We start from the raw sequence: 23,682 nt of genomic DNA on the forward strand, positions 1-23,682 counted from the left end.
TTAAATATTTATAATTGATTTATTTATGTATTCGGAGATTTTCGTTTTTGTTTGCGTCGTTATTAATCTCAAATGTCAATCTTTTATTTTTATTTGTTCTTATTTTTTTTCCAAAAAATTTGTGTTCTTTCATTTTTTTTTTTTTTTTAGTATTGAGCCAGTCTCATGTTGTCTCGGAAATTATGCTGATTAAATGATAATTCGAATACCAAATTCGCTGGCCCTGTCGGTGGGGCATTAGAATATGCCGACTGCCCCCCCCCCTGCAGAGGGTAAAAGTCCCTCAATGGGGGTCCTGGATATGACCTTAAATTATATCCAGTGGTGAGGCCCCAGCTTGTGGGATTTGGGGAGTGTGGAGCCACCCTTTAATTACCATTGCTCCCAGGTCCTCTCTGACCCGGAGTGGTAGTACCTGTTAGGGTCCCAACTATGGGTTAAATAGAAACTGACGTGAAAAAAAACAAATATATTCTATTAAAAATTTTTTTTCTTCAAAATCTTTGGATTCGGCATTAAATAACCCGAAAAGGGTTGATATGCCGTAAAACAAAAACAACCAACCAACCAACCAACTAAATTCGCCCAAACATTGATTTATGTTCGCGAAAAGGCAGTATTTTAGTTTGTTGCTATTATTTTTTTAGCAGATTCCCTTACGTAAGAACAATGTAACAGTTACATACTTCAGTATACTAGATCATCGGATCATAACATTCTTAAACAATATACATCCTAATATCTATGTTTGATATAAACGGATATAGGAATCGTTATTCAGATCCCCAACAACTATATTCGAATATGATCCTATTTTGAACTGAACCATATTGCTCAATGATCGTATGCTGATCCTAACAATATTGTTGTACTATCGTGAGACAAATCATACTGCTGTATAATATTTTCTTGAGCTTTAGAATCTATCCGTATGCTTCTATCTTGTAACTAACCATATATTGATGCATGGTACTTTCTTGGGCCTTAAAATATTGCTGTACAATTCTATATTGAGACTAAACACATTGCAGCATGATCTTAATTTTGAATAAATTGATAATTAAATGCTCATAGCACTGTAAACAGCATTATAATCTTTATATATTATTTAATTGCAATTAATTATTGAGATGAGTATTTTTTTTTATTAATTTATTTATTGCGGACTATTATCCTCATCTTTATTGGTTGTTGTTTCACGATGTTTTGGGCCAACTATTCCTCTGGACAAAACGTGGTGAGACGACAACAACTATGGCTGGCAGTAATTGCTGAGAATGCAGTTAGGTGATTCGGAGTTCCTATCTCATCGCGGTTACCACCTGACGAAGGCCGAAACATCGTGAAACAACAACAAGAAAAAAGAGGATAACAGTACGCAATAAATAAATTAATATTATAATCTTTGTTTGCATTTCTATAATGCAGTCTTTTAAAAGTAAATCAGAATATAATACAAAACCTCACAGTACAGTATTTGGTTAAAATTAATTTTCTATTTTGTGAAGTATAGAATGTTGCGCTGACTTACCTTTCAGAATGAGAGGTAATTGAAGAAGAAAGACATATACCAAGACCAAACACGTTTTTTCATTGGGGAAAATCTTACGAGACGTAAAATATCTCTTCCTTTTCTTTTACTAGAATCTGCGTTTGCACTAAGAATTCATATATATATATATATATAGTGAAATAAAATGGAGGTGGAAGGACCTGGATACTCAACGTTTCGCCCGATTTATGCGGGCTTCTTGAAGAAGCCCGCATAAATCGGGCGAAACGTTGAGTATCCAGGTCCTTCCACCTCCATTTTTGAGCTGGATTAAATCCGACGATATGAAATAAAATGGAGGTGGAAGGACCTGGATACTCAACGTTTCGCCCGATTTATGCGGGCTTCTTGAAGAAGCCCGCATAAATCGGGCGAAACGTTGAGTATCCAGGTCCTTCCACCTCCATTTTATTTCATATCGTCGGATTTAATCCAGTTCAACAATCATATATATAGTAAACACAGCGTTTACCTTTTATTCGTACGATCCAAATTAAAATTTTATTCATACGATTAAAATTAAAATTGTATTCATATCATTAAAATAAAAATTTGATTCCTACCATTAAAATTAAAATTTGATTCATACCATTAAAATTAAAATTTGATTCATACCATTAAAATTAAAATTTGATTCATACTTAAAAATTAAAATTTTATTCATACCAGTAAAAGTAAAATTTGATTCATACCGTTAAAATTAAAATTTTATTAATACCATGAAAAGTAAAATTTTATTCATACCAGTAAAATTAAAATTGTATTCATATCATTGAAATAAAAATTTGATTCATACTATTAAAATTGAAATTTGATTCATACTATTAAAATTAAAATTTTATTCATACCATTAAAATAAAAATTGTATTCATATCATTGAAATTAAGATTTGATTCATACCATTAAAATTAAAATTTTATTCATACCATAAAATTAAAAATTGTATTCATACCATTAAAATTAAAATTTTATTCATGCCATTAAAATTAAAATTTTATTCATGCCATTAAAATTAAAATTTTATTCATACCATTAAAATTAAAATTGTATTCATATCATTAAAATTAGACGTTATAAATCTTTAAAAAATATTTGGTTCATCGTCATTTGCTTATACTTTATAAACTCATTCTGTGTTTATTTTTCACTTGAACAATGTCGGATCTATATTTCATAATCGTAGTCATAGTCAAACAGATTTTTATTTCTCAAAATATTTACAAATTTATGTTATTTAACATATCGGATGATTACTTATACGTGTGTATGATTGATCTTCGTTTTGTAATTTGAAGTGAATTTACGAGGGTCGTTCCGAAAGTAATGTCACCTATTCTTATTCCGCTCGACTAAATTACAGAAAGTTGCAAACTGTATTGTTTTCACGACTAGACTTATGCCTTAATGCCCTATAAGTTTTATCTTTCCGTTGAAGATATTGACGGTGCGAGACTCTAATAAATCCACCCTTGTCAGAGAGGTACGCCAGAAGCAGAAATGCGTTATTGAATTCCTGGCAAAAGTGCGTTGAGAATCGGAATGACTAGGGCTGTGACAACAGAATATTCTTTTCATTCTTTTGACTCTCAAAGTATAAATCCGACACAGTAAGACACAGTCAATAAACCGAGAACCACATCAGTCTATATACAAGCATATAAGATATTAACAGATATATACTCAAGAGTCAAAATGAAAAGAATATGCTGTTGTCACAGCCCTAGTAATGACTATGCAAAAAAGTAAATTCTGGAATACAAAAACGTCGCTCATTTTAATGATACAACTACTGTCTTCGTAGATCTTTAACATTTTGCGTTAAAAAATAGGAGGTTTTACTTTTGGAACCGTCCTCGTATATAAGCTTGTAGGTTCCAAGTTTATACAGTCCACAAAACTGTAAGCAATTCATCCTGCATATTAGTGGTGATAATTATTAGATTAGTATCGGAAGATACATCAGAAGAGTTACTAATATAAAGATTTCTACGGTCTGCCTATCCGTCAGACATATTTTTAGGAAGTAATAAATTCATTGCGGTATTTGTCTCCTGTTAGAATATAAAAAAATATTCATACTTTTAGAAATGGAGAATATTGCATAAATTGTAAATAATAATATCCTTACAAATGAATAAAATGAAGATCTTCAGCCTGAGTTTTTACTGCTTGAATTTTCTGATAAACAGAGCTTAAAACAAAGGAATTTTAGTTCTAGTGTGACGTCATAAATTTATGATTTACGTGATGTTTAAAAAGTACATTCAAACATAAGCGTTTATAATAAATAAATAACTTAATTGGTAGGCTATCAATACCATTTTAAACAATTTATGTTATACAAATGACGTATGTATGTATAAATTTAATTGTTATACTATGCAACTAAATATGCGACCTATATATTATTGGGTCCGCTTTGCGTAAATTTCTAATTGATTTTTATTATTTTGTAGTTAAACTTTTTTTTATTGATATTTGATCTTTAATTGAATGTAAATTAAAATTTTAAAATTTTAATTTATGAATGTAGATTTATGTTCAATAGATTTAATTTCATGTTTATTTGAAATTGATTGTTGAAATTAAGATTTACAAAGAAAATTTTATCTTTTTTTATTTCTTAGTATAAATTTCATTGTTATATCATAATACTAGCGCAGATAAATATGAGATCTATATATTGTTGGGTTTGTTTGTGTTGATTTCTAATCCATTTTACTATTTTGTAGTGAAACCTTTTTTATTGGAATTTGATTTTTAATTGAGTTTGGATTGAATTTTTAAAAGTTTGATTTATAAATTTTGATTCATTTTTTTATAATTTTAATTTCATCTTTACTTGAAATGTATTATTGAAATAAGATTTACAAATAAGAATAAATCTTTTTTCTAATTTCTTAGAAAATTCCAATACTATATTCATAATTCTTTTACTTAAAATTGACTCCTTTAACTAGAAATTTCGAGTAGAATTTCATATTCTTGAACTTAAAATTATATTCCAATAGCATTTTAAATAAAAATCATTTTTAAATTGAAAATTTAATACTATAATTAGTTTGCCAGAATGCAAATTAATATTTTAAAATTGTCAATATAGCACTGTAATAGAAAGTTTAACTTTTCAATTTCAAATTTAATTTTTTAAACATTAACACCCTTGAAATGATTTTCTCGATTTGAAATAAATTTTTCATTCAAAACTTTAAATCAATATTTTAAAAGTTTAAAATTGTACTTTCTCAATTTAATGTAAACCACTTGAGGTTTTACCTGATTGTTTTGTAATATATACCAAAAAGGCCTTCCACAATTTTTAATTAAGCTTTATATTTCTATATTTATGTTTTAATTTAAAAATATAATATTAAAACTTTTCAATTCATCTTTTTAATTGAGCTGTTTAATTTTGTGAAAATTAAGTATCATTTTTTTAAACATTTTATTTTATAATTGGCAGTAAATCTATTTACTGGTCTGTTTCAAATTTGAACATTACTTTATAGTTGAAAATAAATCGTTTATATAAGAAATTTATTTTCTAAAATGTAAAATTAAATTTATAAGGAATGCTGTTTATAATTCAAGTTTTCAATTGAAAATTGTTTTTATTTACCAGTAGACATGTGAAAATTTCAATATGATTATTTTAATCTAGAATTTGTGAGTTTGAAATTTGAATTCATTTTCTAAATTGTAAATTATCCCATGAAGTTTTAAATCGAAATTTAATTTTATGTTGATCATTTTGTTAATTTTAAATTGAGCTTTCAAAATGAGCTTTAAAAATGAGCTTTCAAAATTTGAAATGCAATTTATTTAAATTTGAGCTTGTTTTTTATGATGGAAAATGTTGGCTTTAAAGCTAAAAGATCTTTTTAAATGTTTAAAATGTGACTTTTCTAATTTCCAATGAATTTAAAGTTAAAAGTGTGTTTTTGTAATGTTAAACAATTTTTTCAATTAAACCATATTAAATTTTAAATCGAACTTTTAAGTATTTGATATTGAACTTATAATTTTTTAAATCAGTTTATTTTAGTTTTTTCATGAACTTATAAATCCGAAAGTGAGTTTACAAAATTGAAATTTGAGTTTCGTTTTTGTTTTTTCTTACACATTCATGTATGCTTAATAACACTGAATCTATCTATTTTCATCAGACATAAACGAATGTACTCAAGGAACTCACGACTGTGACCCGAACGCCAAATGTATCAACACAGAGGGTAGCTTCTTTTGCCGCTGCAACAGAAACTACATAGGGAACGGAAAACTTGGATCTTGTGAGCGTAAGTGTTACATATTATAGGCCTAAGAGTTTTATAACCGGTCCGTCGGTGTAGCTTCTGTCTAGTCGAAGAGTATTATCATCTATCCGTAGCTGTAGCTTCTGTCTAGCGGAAGAGTATTATCATCTGTTCGTAGCTGTAGCTTCTCTCTAGCGGAAGAGTATTATTATCTGTTCGTAGCTGTAGCTTTTGTCTAGCAGAAGAGTATTATCAGCTGTCCGTAGCTGTAACTTGTGTCTAGCGGAATAGTATTATCACCTGTTCGTAGCTATAGCTTCTTTCTAGTGGAAGAGTATTATCACCTGTTCGTAGCTGTAGCTTCTGTATATCGAAAGAATATTATCACCTGTCCGTAGATGTAGCTTTTGTCTAGCGGAAGATTATTATCATCTGTTCCTAGCTGTAGCTTCTGTGTAGCGGAAGATATTATCATCTGTTCGTAGCTGTAGATTCTGTCAAGCCGAAGAGTATTATCATCTTTCCGTAGCTGTAGCTTGTGTCTAGCCGAAGTGTATTATCATCTGTCCGTAGCTGTAGCTTCTGTCTAGCGGAAGAGTTTTATCACCTGTCCGTAGCTGTAGCTTGTGTCTAACCGAAGAGTATTATCATATGTCCGTAGCTGTAGCTTGTGTCTAGCCGAAGTGTATTATCATCTGTTCGTAGCTGTAGCTTCTGTCTAGCGGAAGAGTTTTATCATCTTTCCGTAGCTGTAGCTTGTGTCTAACCGAAGAGTATTATCATCTTTCCGTAGCTGTAGCTTTTGTCTAGGCGAAGAGTATTATCTCCTGTACGTAGCTGTAGATTTGTCTAGGCGAAGAGTATCATCATATGTCCGTAACTTTAGATTTTGTGTAGCCGAAGAGTATTATCATCTTTCCGTAGCTGTAGATTTTGTCTAGCCGAAGAGTATTATCATTTTTCCGTAGCTGTAGCTTGTGTCTAACCGAAGAGTATTATCATCTTTCCGTAGCTGTAGATTTTGTCTAGCCGAAGAGTATTATCATCTTTCCGTAGCTGTAGCTTGTGTCTAACCGAAGAGTATTATCATCTTTCCGTAGCTGTAGCTTGTGTCTAGCCGAAGAGTATTATCTCCTGTCCGTAGCTGTAGATTTTGTCTAGCCGAAGAGTATTATTACCTGTTCGTAGCTGTAGCTTTCGTCTAGCCGAAGTGTATTATCATCTGTCCGTAACTGTAGATTTTGTCTAGCCGAAGAGTATTATCTCCTGTCCGTAGCTGTAGCTTTTGTCTAGCCGAAGAGTATTATAATCTGTCCGTAACTGTAGATTTCGTGTAGCGGAAGAGTATTATCACCTGTCCGTAGCTGTAGGGTTTGTCTAGCCGAAGTGTATTATCATCTGTCCGTAGCTGTAGATTTTGTCTAGCCGAAGAGTATTATCATCGTTCCGTAGCTGTAGCTTTTGTCTAGCCGAAGAGTATTATCTCCTGTCCGTAGCTGTAGATTTTGTCTAGCCGAAGAGTATTATCTCCTGTCCGTAGCTGTAGATTTTGTCTAGCCGAAGAGTATTATTACCTGTCCGTAGCTGTAGCTTTTGTCTAGCCGAAGAGTATTATCATCTTTCCGTAGCTGTAGCTTTTGTCTAGTCGAAGAGTATTATCTCCTGTCCGTAGCTGTAGATTTTGTCTAGCCGAAGAGTATTATTACCTGTCCGTAGCTGTAGCTTTTGTCTAGCTGAAGAGTATTATTACCTGTCCGTAGGTGTAGATTTAATCTAGCCGAAGTGTATTATCATCTGTCCGTAGCTGTAGCTTGTGTCTAGCCGAAGAGTATTATCATCTGTCCGTAGCTGTAGCTTCTGTCTAGCGGAAGAGTATTATCATCTGTCCGTAGCTGTAGCTTTTGTCTAGCCGAAGTGTATTATCATCTGTCCGTAGCTGTAGATTTTGTCTAGCTGAAGTGTATTATCATCTGTCCGTAGCTGTAGCTTGTGTCTAGCCGAAGAGTATTATCATCTGTCCGTATCTGTAGATTTTGTCTAGCCGAAGAGTATTATCATCTGTCCGTAGCTGTAGCTTTTGTCTAGCTGAAGTGTATTATCATCTGTCCGTAGCTGTAGATTTTGTCTAGCTGAAGTGTATTATCATCTGTCCGTAGCTGTAGCTTGTGTCTAGCCGAAGAGTATTATCATCTGTCCGTATCTGTAGATTTTGTCTAGCCGAAGTGTATTATCATCTGTCCGTAGCTGTAGCTTCTGGTTATATTCTATGTTACTGGTTTAGCAACAAACCTACGAGAAAGAAGAATACGTCGGAGCAATCTCCCTAAAAAACAAACGTTGGAAAACACTTGTTCAACAGGGGCGTCTTACTTCCGAATTTGCAGTGTGTATATTTAATTGTTAACACTTGTTTGAAACTTGATAGATTTGTGTACACGCGCATTAAGGCAGAATAAAGCAATCCATAGTATAAGTGAATATTGTATAAACATTATCAAATTAGTTACGCATGTTTATTCGTTTTTCTAAGAGATGTTTCGAATGCAAACATAATTTAATTCTACTTTTCTATTCAACGAAATAAATTAGGCATTGGAATCTGTCAGTGTTTCGGAGATCCGCATTGCATCTCTTTTGATAACAAATGGTTGCATTTCCAAGGCAAGTGTAAGTACGTGATGGCGACCGACCGATGCACGGGGAATGCCGCGCCGACTTTCGAAGTCCAGACGCTCCACTGGGATGATCTTGGTCCAAACTCGGGATTTACTTGGGTCAAAGAAGTCACCGTTCTTATTGGAAAATCGGTAGGTACAAAAGGAAAAAAAATAATTTATTGAGGGATCAATTATTTGATTTTATGGAGGAACTGTATTTACAAGTAACAAAGATAGTAAATTTTGTTAGACGCATTTAAATACTTGAATTTTGAACGAAAATTTAATGTAAGGGTATTCTATTTTCTTTGGATCAAAGAAAATAGTAGCGGTTCTTTTATCAACTGTATTCTAACATTGCTGGTATAAAGCTTTTTTTTTCTAATTTTATTGGCGTTAGTTATTTCTGAAAAGATATGTCTGATCAGTTGAGCTAATAAAAGCATACATTAATAGATGTAAAAATATATTTGAATTCGAAATAACTGATTCAGAGTGTTTGTCAGTTTCATATTTAAATTCAACTATTTAAATGTAACTAACAGGAAGACGCGACATTCCTTAGAATTGAACTAGGTTCACTACTATTCATTGTTTTGTCAATATGTGTATAACACGATATTATTTCTTTATTTACTTTCCTCTTTTCCTGTTTTGTCATCTGTTAAAAGTTAAAATATTGCAAAACTATCAAAATTAGTGTCTTATGCATATATGACTTCCTAAACATGAGATATATTTTATAGATGACCTCTATTTACAAGTAACAAAGAAAGACATTTTTTTTAGTTCAGGTGACATCCGACGTTCTATTAAAAAAATTAATTTAAACATTGCTGACCTAAACTGTTGTTTATTTTATTTTGTTAGCGTTAGTTATTTATGTAAAATATACCGGATAGGCAGTTATTAAAACTAATAAAAACTATACTGATATATCTAAAAAATATATAATATATACATTCAAATTTAAAGAAATCCTATTTCTATGAGTCATTTAAAAGTGGGAACAGGTCGATGTCCACTACATTGAATGTAACACTGGCATTCGATATCACTCTCATTCTATTTCACAGAAGATATTATATTCACACATGAATTAAATTGCATACAAATATAGAATATTTGAAGTTTTAATGAAAATATACCTTACAGCTCCTGTAGAAGGGCATTAGAAAATTGAAAACACATCTTCTCTCCCATTTAATTTTATATAGGAATAAACTTTGAGATTCTTTCTGTAAGGAACACATAGAGATCAAACATACACAGGGAGAATGAGTTATATATATATATAATATATATATATATATATATATATATATATATATATATATATATATATATATATAGCCGCACTGATGAGCTGCGGAACAGTACTGTATGTGGATGACTATATATATATATATATATATATATATATATATATATGTGTGTGTGTGTGTGTGTGTGTGTGTGTGTGTGTATACATATTGGCAGCAAGTCATTATTTAGGCTGATTGAACACGGCAGAGTTTTTGCATATAAAAGTATTTAATGAAACTACAAGTAAGTCACAGATCTTACTTGGTTAAAAAAAAGGGTGAGGTAAGGGGAACACCCTTTTTTAACCAAGTAAGATCTGTGACTTACATGTAGTTTCATTAAATACTTTTATATGCAAAATCTGATCCTGCATTTTGCTAATTCCTGCCCTCTGATGAGAAGCAGAGTATTTCTTCGAAACTCCGCGGATTAAGGACTATCCACTTATCTTGTGCTTCCTTTTTTAAAATTAAATATGTTTTTAACTCTTTTTCAAGATGTCTTTTAACATGTTTTATTAATCATTTGTTCATATATATATATATATATATATATATATATATATATATATATAAATACACTCTCGCTTTCAATTTTTCAGGAAATAAATCTTCTGCAAGATAAGCTTCTCAAAGTCAATGGCATATTCAAACATGTGCCTTACAAACTCAACGATGATATAATGATACGGCCTACACCGAAATTTCTCGTAAGTATATCAACTTTGTTTTTCTTTTTAAGTTTAAGTTTCTTAATTTTTTAAGATACGGATTGGTTATTCGTATTATTTTGTTTTTAAGGACTACTGTTCGTATCTCGAGAGGCATTTTCACAACGTTTCGGTCGATATTACCTTCGACCTTCTTCAGGTGTATCCTACTGAACCTGATAATGTTTCTGTCGGACCCCGAAATTTTAACGGAACCTTTTATTTACTTCACGGAGATAACATGCTCTTGTTTCGTCAGCCATGATTAGATAAATTAGATAAGTAATTCGCAAAAATATTTTTCGGTCGCCCACACTGAGAATTGAACCTTCAACGTTCAGGAGGATACCACTTTAGTTTTTACTAAGTACTCAAACCACTGCGCTACGGGATCTTGCGATTTTTCTTTTATTTAAAATTTGTTGATTCGTGTGCAATGCATGCCAACAATTATATGCATTGCTATGAGGCCTTTGACATATCATGAATTGTCATCATATCTGGATCTAAAAGTTCGTTATTGATTTTTAAATTATGTAAGTTCAGTGTTCAACTACGCAGACACAACGGAATACTGTTTCGAATTATTTAGTACAGCTTGTTATTTCCTCGTAACTAACGAAATAGATTTATTATTTACGTAAAATTTTAATCTTTATTTGTGGTGTTGGGGAAACGATGAATGTTAATTAGGGATCGTAAAACTATTTACTTTTTTCGCAAGATAATTTAACAATGTTCGATCCTGTAAGCCACTGTCCCTCTATCAGTATATATATATATATATATATATATATATATATATATATATATATATATATATATATATATATATATAAATAATTGAGACTTGCAAATCATATAAACCAGGAGATAAATTTTGTCCACTATGTACAAAAGAAACCCTAAAAATTTTAAAATATGAAGATATAAAAAATACAACCAAACTAGTAAATTCAAGACACTAGCTTCTGACATGTAATCATAAACGTTGGTTTAAATTTAATAAATATAAACCACCTTAAATCATTAAAAATTACTCATTAGTAAAAATAGATTACAATTTTTTTTTTAATAAATTAAGTTAGACCAATTACCTCCCCTAGACCCATAAATCAAATAATAAATAAAGTCAATAATACATGACAATTATCTCCCCTTAAAAACTTGCAAAATAAATACTCTCTCTATATATATTAACTGTAGCGTCTTTAAATCAAAATACGCTAACGGAAACAATTTACTGCACGAGCGTCACCCTTTTAAAATTCATCATTCAATAAAATAAAAAGCTATAGCAAACATCTAAATGACTACTTTAAACACAGTTCCTGATTTCAAAAAAAGAAAAACTAAAAGGTAACTATCTCTATATATTTTTAAATCAAATTTATTATGTAAATTCAAAAATATATATTTTTTCTACTCATTTCTATCTATAACCTATATTAATTTTCTTATAAATTTTAAATCCAAACCTTTTATTTCAATTTTTTTCAGATTCATCTGCCTTACTTTTAATGCTAGGTTTATTTATGGTGTCTTTTAAATTCAATAAAAATCCTCCTAAATTTGCTGATGAGGAGACCGTGCTTACCAAAAAAACTATATATAATTGTTCTACATAACTTCATGTATACCACAAATAAAAAGCACGGATTTCCGAAACGATCGTACAGATAGTTGACTTTGTTGTTGTTCCTTCTTATGAAACTGATTTTTTATTTAATTAAAATTTGATTTTTAAATTAAAAAATTTTTTTTTAAATTTTTAAATTGAAAATCACTTTACTTAATATTGAATTAGCTCTAGGACATTTAACTATCGAGCTTATTATATATCTAAATTACAACGAGCATTTCTTGTATTTTAATTAAACTAGTAATTTCACTGTTACATTAAAATACACTTAGCTCTTTAGACTATTATTCTAATCTCCTTTAAATTATATATATATATATATATATATATATATATATATATATATATATTTTGTGTACAGAAAGTTGTTAGTTGAGACAGGTCATTGGTACCGTCGGTTTCAAGCCCGATAATAAGGCCCGTTTAAGGTATCCTTATCAAGCTCTCTTCAGCCAATATTCGTCTATCTTATAACCGGAAGTGTGAAGTATATATACCTCGCGAATCCACGTTCAAATCTCGTTTTGTTTAATCCCCCCCCTTTTTTTTTTTTAGCTATCTCTATATATATATATATATATATATATATATATATATCGGGTAATGTAATACCTAATTTTCAACTTTGAATTATTTAAATTTAAGATCTAATTTCGAAAAAATGTTTTTTTTATATGAATCGATTTTAATTTGAACCCCATTTAATTTTAAAATCTCTTTCCTTATGTATAAAAACTTAAAAATCTGTATTGATATCGGTTAAAAACTTAAAAATTCGTTTAATTATATCGAACATTTAAAAATTTCCAAAAATACGTTTAAAGTTTTAAAAAATATATTTTTAATTATATCGAATCACGTTTAAAAATTTCGAAATACGTTTAAAAATTATTTTTTAAAAACCCAAATCTTTCAAGGTTTGGGGAAGTGAGTATTTATCTATCCTAAGTGATTTCCCTAGTTTATTAACATTATTATATTTTTCTATAGTTTTAAATTCGAAATAGATTATAAATTACATTTATAAAATATAATTTATATATATATATATATATATATATGACATTAATTAAAAATCTATAATACAATTGCGATTAAAATCCAAGTTTACCGACTAATTATTTATGTATTTACAATTTTTTTTCCTTATATATATATATATAAACAACATTTAAGTGTTGTTCTTTTCATTGATCCAATTTATTAGGAGCCCCTTCCTTCTATGTATGCAACTTTTCAAAGCTTCACTCCTCACATTTAAACATTTTATTTTTAGCTTTTCAAAATCCATAAAATTGCCGGAAATTATCTTTTTTAGTGACATCACAAGGGGAAGTATACCAGTAGTAGTCATCATTTATGATCTATATATTAATACCGTAACACCTTTAAAGCACGTACGTGTGTCAATGCTTCCAGATGATAAAAAAAAAAAAAAAGGGGGGGATTAAACAAAACGAGATTTGAACGTGGATTCGCGAGGTATATATACTTCACACTTCCGGTTATAAGATAGACGAATATTGGCTGAAGAGAGCTTGATAAGGATACCTTAAACGGGCCTTATTATCGGGCTTGAAACCGACGGTACCAATGACCTGTCTCAACTAACAACTTTCTGTACACAAAATATAAGTACGCTCTTAAAATTTGGATTTTCCTTTTAATTGAGCACTCTGCTGGAATTCTTTTTCCAAAAAAAACTAATCAATTATATATATATATATATATATATATATATAGGCAGAATACAGACGTGTATATATATATATATATATATATATATATATATGTATATATATAGGTTTATCATGTTTAAAATTAACTTTTTGTTGATAACATCGAATGGAAATAACATCTGACGAATTGACAAGAACAAGATACCTTTCTGAACACATAAAATCATAAAATTGCCATCCCATTACCGAAACGGCTGTAATGAAGAAATCCAAGATGAAATAAACAAAAGTTACAAAAAAATAAAAAAATGTAAGTCTTTGAATTTTAACAAAGTTTTTTATATATATATATATATATATATATATATATATATATATATATATATATATATATATATATATATATATATATATATATATGTATATATATGATTGTTGAGCTGGATTAAATCCAACGATATGAAATAAAATGGAGGTAGAAGGACCTGAATACTCAACGTTTCGCCCGATTTATGCGGGCGTCTTCAAGAGGGATGGTCATTTTATTTCATATATATATATATATATATATATATATATATATATATATATATATGTATGTATGTGTGTGTGCGTGTGTGTGTATTTGCGTATATGTTTTTATGATTCTGAATGTTTTAGATGAGGATTGATTATCTGTAATTATTGAATCTTTCAGACTACTGTTCTCATCTTGTGTTATTTTCACAACGTTTCGTTCGATGCAATCTCTGATCTTTTTAAGGTGTATTTTGTCGAACTCTGAGACGTGCCTGTCGAACAATGAAATAGTTTACCCGAACACGGGAATCTGCACGGTCTTTCGAATAGACTTTATTTAATGAACGCGGCATTATGGTAAAAGAAGATGCTAGCCAAGAGAAATGTTTTGTTTAAGTTCTCAAAAAGACGAGATTGAGCAACCAACATCACCTTCTTTGAGTTGGCTTTGTGCCCCAATTTTTTGTTTATTGCTTTTTGTACTGTTTATATTTTAACGTGAATAAAAGATTTGGTATCTCAACGGGAGTAGTATACTCTTCTTCCGTCAACAATGACCGAGTAGAACTCCTAAGTAATTCGTAATTGTATTTCTAGCTCAACACACTGAGAATTGTAAAATTAAGTTCATCGAGATTGAAGGTTCACCCCCCAGTGCGGGCAACCCAAAAATAACAGCATGTCAAAACAAGAATAAGTCTATAAAAAGATTCTTTAGAAGTTTTCACGTCATAGCTAGTACTGACAGTAATTTTAATAGAATGAGTAATAAGCGTATTATAAACGTTCACATTATTGTAACAGAGCGCAGGTCCGCGTATACAAATGCTTACGGAATGCGATATGATGTCACTGTAAGGAACATGACTATAAAAGAAGAGAGAACATTAGACAAGACGGTCACGCGAGAGACGTCACAGCTGTAACCAGAAGTTATGCGTGGCAGAAGAATGAGGAAATAAATGTCGTTGTTGTACGAAAAAGTGAGTTCGAGATATTCTTTGTTTTGGTCTCCTTTACCTCAATAGCTGCTACAACGTGTGGGTCCTGCGTGTAAACATATCTACAACGTAGCTTTATTATTATGTTGTTTTTATTTTATTAGATGTTTATATTGATCATTTAAACTAAATCTAAATATTTGACTAAATACTTATGCATTATTAGCAGTACGAGTTTGATTAATTTAATCGTGTTAAAAATACATATATCATTAAATTTATATTGCTTTTTCTTCGAAATTTGTGTTTTTCAGAATTTTTATTTACTTTTATCCTAACCGCTTAGCTTTTCAAAATCCATAAAATTGCCGGAAATTATCTTTTTTAGTGACATCACAAGGGGAAGTATATCAGTAGTAGTCATCATTTATGATCTATATATTAATACCGTAACACCTTTAAAGCACGTATGTGTGTCAATTCTTCCAGATCATAAATTATTCGATCGGGTTATCTTATTTATTAAAAATAGGATAAAAGGTGATAGCATACTACAAACATAAAATTAGTATATCTAGATAGTAATTTAATGTTCGTAGTATGTTATCAATTAGTATATCTAGATAGTAATTTAATATTCGTAGTATGTTATCAATTAGTATATCTAGATAGTAATTTCATGTTCGTAGTATGCTATCAATTAGTATATCTAGATAGTAATTTAATGTTCGTAGTATGTTATCAATTAGTATATCTAGATAGTAATTTAATGTTCGTAGTATGTTATCAATTAGTATATCTAGATAGTAATTTAATGTTCGTAGTATGTTATCAATTAGTATATCTAGATAGTAATTTAATGTTCGTAGTATGTTATCGATTAGTATATCTAGATAGTAATTTAATGTTTGTAGTATGTTATCAAGTAGTATATCTAGATAGTAATTTAATGTTCGTAGTATGTTATCAATAAGGCTCTGACAACAGAATATTCTTTTCGTTCTTTTGACTCTCGCGTATATATCCGACACGGTTAGACACACTTAATCAACCGAGAACAACATCCGTCTATATAAAAAACATATAAGATATTAACGGATATATACTCAAGAGCCAAAACAATGAAAAGAATATACTGTTGTCACAGCCCTAGTTATCACTTTCTATTCTTCTTTTTAATAGATAGGATCTTCCAATCAACGAGGACGCAATGTAAAAAAAAAAAAAAAAAATAAATAAATAAAAAAAATGATGTCGCTTTTGGGCCGTATGTGAAACTAAAATATACCTTCTTGATATTCTGGCTAGGATCTAAGGGTAGTATATGTTTTGTCTAAAGATAGATTAAAGATACCGTGGGGTTTCCGTTAACGACGGTCCTGGATATGACCTTAAACTATATCCGATGGTGAGGCCCCAGCTTACGGGCTTTGGGGAGTGTGAAGCCACCCTTTAATTGCCATTGCTCCTAGGTCCTCTCTGACCCGGAGTGGAGGTACCTGTTAGGATCCCAACTATTGGTTTAATAGAAACCGACTTAAAAAAAACAAAACAAATATACTCTATTAAAAAATCGTTCTTCAAAATCACTAGATTCGGCATTAAATAACCTGAAAAGGGTTGATATGCCGTAAAACAAAAACAACCAACCAACCAACCAACCAACCAACCGTTAACGACGGGTGTCTATACGATGAAAATATATCACAGACTTATATAAGGATATTGGAGATAAACCTTAATAACTAGATATGTTCTGACACTACATTAACCAGCTTACTTAGATAAATACTTTTACAGTTTTAAGAAAAAGGGCTACAATAATATCGCAGGGTGTCTATTCACTCTGAATATCCATAGAATGCACAGAAACAGTATATTACATATAAAAGATGTGGAATTTCCATAGGTATCGTTAGTGAAACATTAAAATAATAAAACCTGATGCCGTTTCACTATAAAATGATTGTGGCTAAATCCTTCGACTTATTTATTTGGAAACGCATTACTTCACCATGCATAAAACAGTTCACTTCAGATTTTGTAGAATAAGAGTGACCGACAGCACGGTTGGATTTGTGTTCATTTTTCTTGGAATTGTACCTGTGCATAAGCTTCAACAACAACAACATGCGACTAAATACGTGGAATTTTGCTGTGTATAGTATAAGTTTTCTAATAGAAGAATTTCTTTTTGATTTGTTATGTTTTTTTTGAGAAATCAAATACATATCTTTGATAGGAATTGATAACCAGTTTTGGCCTGAAAGTCTCATGGGACGGCGTCTCTCTGGTGGAAGTGAAAATACCGAGTTCTTATACGAACAAAACCTGTGGCATCTGCGGTGTATTCAACCATAACCCGGCGGACGATTGGACGATTGGAGAGGCGTGTGATGTCAAGGGTCCGTTGGTAAGGAAGACTTTTTTCTATCTATTAAATTCATAAACAAAAACAATAATCTTGAATCATTTTCTCTTACTTTCCTTTTCTTAGTACATCTCATGCCATATATCGTTTAAATTTACATCGTTTACTTTAATACATATAATCAATTTCTTATTATACTCTCTTTATATTTACACAATTATGAGACAACTTGAAATTTTTCTTCCATTTTTATTAAATAAAATTGTCTCATATCGACTTCCCCTTCTACTTTAGTGGAAATTTTGCCAACTTTTTTCGGTGTATACCTGATGCGTCCCCAAGCGCTCTCCGGCTAAAAACAGACGCTAACAACTTGTAGAAAAATAAATGTCTTTATTCCTTTTTTCAAAATGCTGCAACTACTAAATTCAATGGTTGCATGTAAGTAAGAAACTTAGCGCGACGTAGGACAGAGGGGGGTGTCGATAGACAAGCGAGCGGTGTCCTCAACAATTCAGGCGCGTGTCTTCCCGTTTCCTCCTTCTGCCCTGACAAGCTAACTGTCTTGTTTATATATCAGTCCCGGGCTTCCGCTACACCTGGATATCAACGATTTTAACCTGTGACCCCATCAACGAGTACATCCGGTCTCTGTTGCCGTTGACAGTTCCACCTGCAGTCTTCCGTACAATGCACTATGCGAAATACCAGAAAAAATAATTTCTGATTAATACTTACGTAATCCCAGTTTCAAATGGAATGATATTTGCTATAAAAAAGAGTAGAAAACTCGCAATGAAGCGAGTGATCGACAGAAGATATTATTTATACGCTGTTTTAACTTGTAGGGTATTTCATTCCACTCTCCAGATACTTTCGGGTAATCATTAGAGAATACACACTATTTCAAAGCGTACATCTACCTACAGAGTGGGCCAAAAGTCACTGACCAATTTTGATTTTAAATAATTTTTTTTTAGTTTAACAGTCATACGCATGAAATTATCGTATCATAAAATGAAGGCGATACACTTCACTTTACCTTAGTAAGCTTGAAAAACTTGTATTGTTAAATGTGAAAAAATAACATCCTGCAAATGACTTTTGTTTACTACTTCAAAGTTTCTGGCCTTATTTCTCTTATTTCTCTAAAGATGTTTTCCTTTAGCTCTATCAAAGATTGGGGATAGTTTACAAAAACCTTTTCCTTTAGATATACCCACAACAGGTGCATCTTTCACATTGAAATGTCTTCAATAGGCTCTTTCGGTTTGAATTATTGAGCCTTGAGTTTGATAGTAAAATTGCGCAATTTTTGTATGTTGGACGATACTGAATTTTTCCATAATTAATTTCCAGGATCTGAAAAAATAATAAAATATTAATAAATGAAAGAATGCATAAAAATAAAAGAGTTATTTAAAATTAAAATGAGTCAGTGACTTTTGGTTCACCTTGTACTAACGTTTATCTGTTGCTTTTCACTTGTGGGATAATTCATTCTGGTTCCTAAACAATGAGGGGTTCTAGGAGAGAATATGCATTGGTTTCGGATTTTATTATCTCTCTTAAACTTTCCTGCGTATCGAAATAGTCAGGGTACTTATGTTGAGGGCACACAAGTTCTACCAGCTTAGCCAGTTTATACAGGCGGTGAAGATGGACTGATACTGCGGGACCTATTCGATTCGGTACTGTTTTATTGAAACCTATATTAACGAATTTGCTTTTCGTCATTCCAGACTGAAAATGTGGAAACCTTTGGTCAATCATGGTTGGTATCTAACTACAAAGACGGCGTTGATGTATCGAAGTGTAAAGAAAAATGTGAAAGCCCGCCTCCATCGGATCAATGCGATCCTGAAAGCTTGCAACGTGCCAAATACTTTTGTGGGAAAATGGAGCGAGATTTTGCGGTAAGTTATAAAAACTACGGTGCTAGTGCAGATAGTGATCCGGGCTATTTTTTAAATCGTATTTCCAAGTTTAATTAAAGTTTTATGATGTGTTTTTTTTTATTCAATTGTAAGTTTGAAGTATACAATAGGCACAAAACACCCCCCCTCCCCATGTTAAGAATAGCTTTTTAAATAATAACGTTATTATTTACGTCCCGATCACTCTCTGCACTAGTACCAAAACTACAATGATTATTAGAATTAATTCAACACTGTTTTTTTCTTATCCACATTAAAAGGATAATGAGGTTGATTTTTTTTATGGAAATAAATCCAGACACGACGTGGAGGCACGTAATGTAAGGTGCTAACAAGAACATAATATGGTTATTGCCATAATAGCGGATGACCTTAGAATTGAAAAGACAATATCTATATGGGAGGAAAAAAGTCAACAAAAAGAGGAGTTTTACAGCTTGCAGCATTGGAAATAAGTTACTTCAAGTAGAAAATTTATTACAATGAGGAACTAAAAAACGAATTAATAGAGACAATTTGAATAAAGAACCAAAAGAACTGAAACAAAGAAAACAGGTAATAGAATATATTATTCTGAAGAGTATATGACATAATAGTATGCATAAAAACAACACAGACTATAAAAAAAGTTGTAAAGAAGAATAAAGTGTTGAGCGAATCAAATTACAGATAAGTTTCCGCACTTGATCAAGAATCCCTAAATGGAAGATATTCACCAATCCAAACAGTAATCTATACATATCCGATCTGTATAACCAGAAAGATTAACCTCAATTGTTAAAAAATGTTTAGAACGATAACGAACCTATTTTACGATCCGCACAAACGGCAGTAGATCTAATGTAAGAAGTGTTATTAACCGCATGATTACGTTGCATGCTTGTTAGTGACGTCACATGGTTCTCTTAGCCCTTTTGCATGGTTGTGACGTCATGTGTCACCAACCACAAGTAATCACTTTAGCTGAATAACGATGTTGCGTCTGAAAAAGTTTCATGACAATTTCTTTGTTTTTCAAGTTTGAATTTAATTTTCCTTGGTTTTCTTCAACTCATATATTTTGCTTGTACAATCGCTCTCATATGTACTGCAATTTACTTTCATGGGACAACTGATTTTTATGAAATATTCATTTTACCTGAGATAAAACTAAAATTATTAGCGTTAGGGGTCAATGAAGAGAAGCTTAACTTCGTCATTTGCAGGTTTCCATCATCCGTGTACATCGGATGTCTACTATAAAAAGCTGTGTGGTCAGCAGACTTGTTTACAAATGATCTAAATATATTTAAAAACGTTCACATTTCACTGATTCAATGGCCAATTTGTTAAGGACACGGACTAAAAATTCCGTGTTTGACAACTTCAAATCCAGTTCAGTCCACAGAAACACTTTCATCAAACTCATCCCTGACCTTCTGTCTAACATCCTGTAAAGATGATGAATAAAATAAACTATGTAAGTGTATTTGTTGCACAATGTAGCTTGTTTTCGAACAAGTTTTACTCTTTGAATTAAATATGGCCGACAGGCAAGTCAATAGACGAAAATCAAGTCTAATTAAATCATGGAATAAGTGATTCATATTCAACATTCGTGAATTTCGTGAGGTAAGTAATGTTTGTAAATTGAATAAAGAATCAAATAAATCATGTATACATAATCGTATTTTTTAATTCATTGATAAACCAAAATTTTTATAATACGAATTTTTAAAACGAAAATGCATTTTTTTTTTAATATGTGGGTTTATCGATTAGTCTGAATGCTGGATTTTGTTTAGAGAAAGTAAACATTAAACAATGGAACCGAAACTTTGATTCTTTTATGGTAATAAACTAGGAGAACACATTTCAAATCATACATATGCGAAGGTAGCAGAAAACAAATGTGTAATAAACTAACGATCTGATACCGGAATGTTGAATCAAAAGCACCCCCTTTCTGTATTTGAAGAAGTTGAGCGAGGAAATTGAAAATATCAACTCTACGCAGGAATACACAAACAAATAAAGGGATACTTTAACGTTATACTCATATGTCGCGCGTTATTCTTATTTGCTGATAAATTATGGGACATATGACATATTCTGTATTGTGTAACAGGGTTCTCTAACTGGGTATCACCACCTAATCTATGTTAACATCTGCTTTTATCATTTCAGGACTGCTTTGATGAAATGGAACCACAAATGCGCAAACAGTACCAGTACAGCTGTGTCTATGATCTGTGTCACATTTCGACAAATTCATCTAACGGGATCTGCCATTTTGCCAACGTTTTATTGAATGAATGTCAAGTCAACATGAAACTGAACACCTACTCTTGGAGAACTTATTGTCGTGAGTAGAAACCTGAGATTAACAATATTTCAATTTTTCTGGAAACCAGTGGACATCTGATAATATAAAATAATATATAAAATTTAAATCGCCGAAATCATATTTAAGTATACTACCCATATAGTAAAGCTTCATAGAGACAGTCATTAGTAAGAATACTCCAAGTTGAAGAAATTAATTAGCTATAATTGCTACCTATAAATAAATATTTATATCGATATTGATGCAAAGAAATGCTAAGTTCAGATGCAGGAAAAGACGTGATGAGTCCTTGGGTAATAAAAGAACCTAAAATAATTTGCTAAATGAAACTCCTTTGTTGCTAGAGTAGGTGTCATATTAGGTACGTGTACTTAGATGTATACCTTGTTAAACTTGATGAGAAAACATCGATAAAAACACACACACACAAAAGCTATTCCTGACATACAGAATTTGTTTTAATTTTGCATGGACGCAATAGATCGTTTCTGGATGGACTTTTTTAAATACGCGAATTACTCAGCCCTACTAACTTGATTTTGTGTTCAGTACTAACCGAATCAGAACGGAGTTCAATACGCAACAATAAAATAGTTCACGAAGTTTTACTTCAAATAAGGCAAAAACTGTTTATCAGTCGTGAATAAGTCCTTACCAAAAGTGACATAGGATAACCAAAAACATACATTGCATTTCTCTATCAATACTATTTACATATTTATTTTTATTTGTGTTTTTTTCATTACTTAAACACGTAAATCTTTCTGTTTTATTCCTCTAGAGTAAAATACCCAATTCCTTTGTGTCTGTTAAAGTAGATGTTCAATCTGAGTACTTAATCTTAGCCCTAAGAGAATAAAATATATCTTTCATCGACTTTTCTGCTCGAAATACTGACGTTGTAAAGTCACTTCGGTATATTTACATATTTGGGTATATCTGCACGGATTATTACGTCTTCATACTTGATCACATAGTGTAACACATCTAAGTATCATACCTAAAAGAAATATGGTTCTAATTAATCATGATTCCCGTTAAACATTTTAGTGTGAATTATTTAGATTCTTGTTGTACGAGTGTCTCTGTGAATTTTAATGTGCACGAGAATATCTTGCTATTCGTTTTCCAATATTGATTCTGCTTAATGTTTGTAACGCAGAGTCTTGACTTAAGTTTAATCATTTAATGCCAGTAAGCGCACAAGAACATTGACATATTTCGATCTCTTCCACTGCAAAAACTGCAATCTTTTATTCATTGTAAATGATTGGATATGTATACAGATTGCAAAACCTACATAAGTATACATCGTTTGTTATTGACAAATAGTCACCCATCTGCTACTGAGGACAGCATTTTTTTTAACTTCGATGATCTGGTAGGAACTGGTGTAAACGTGAATCTGGCGTATGTTGGTAGAAAATTATGAAGTGGAAGCCTCCGTTCAATCTCGAAAGACAATAGATCCTCTGTAAGCATAGTTGCGTGTATAATTATGAGTGGTGCGCAGTCCTCAGCAACACCTCTCCTGGATCGGCATTGCTTGAATCTTAGACTGGAAAAATGCCGAGAAAAAGCGGAAAGCACATGCAGCATCTTGATTTCCCAAATGGTCACTCATTTCAGTACTTACCAGACTCACGTTGCTTAAGTATATTAGTATGCACGTTAATGAATTATTTCCCGACCTAATCAAGTATATTATTTTGGACGAGCTTGGTAGATTTAGTAAGTGCAATGTTTAGCGTTTCCTCACATTTAAACAAATTTTTTGTCTATGCATTCATT

General features: G+C 31.3%; 1 protein-coding gene across 1 annotated transcript in view; it reads left to right on the forward strand.

Moving 5' to 3' along the window:
* Window positions 1-23,682, forward strand: part of LOC145246702 (uncharacterized) — a 329,042-nt gene that overhangs the window by 237,132 nt on the left and 68,228 nt on the right. The window contains exons 36-41 of the mRNA XM_080108431.1: window positions 5,719-5,847; window positions 8,395-8,612; window positions 10,369-10,476; window positions 17,500-17,670; window positions 19,371-19,544; window positions 21,732-21,909. Of these exons, the coding sequence (XP_079964557.1) occupies window positions 5,719-5,847; window positions 8,395-8,612; window positions 10,369-10,476; window positions 17,500-17,670; window positions 19,371-19,544; window positions 21,732-21,909 (978 nt within the window). The remainder of the gene's footprint in view (window positions 1-5,718; window positions 5,848-8,394; window positions 8,613-10,368; window positions 10,477-17,499; window positions 17,671-19,370; window positions 19,545-21,731; window positions 21,910-23,682) is intronic.

The sequence above is a fragment of the Euprymna scolopes genome, chromosome 24, assembly GCF_053919585.1.
Source record: "Euprymna scolopes isolate OS-2025 chromosome 24, ASM5391958v1, whole genome shotgun sequence".
NCBI classification, from domain to species: Eukaryota; Metazoa; Mollusca; class Cephalopoda; order Sepiida; family Sepiolidae; genus Euprymna; species Euprymna scolopes.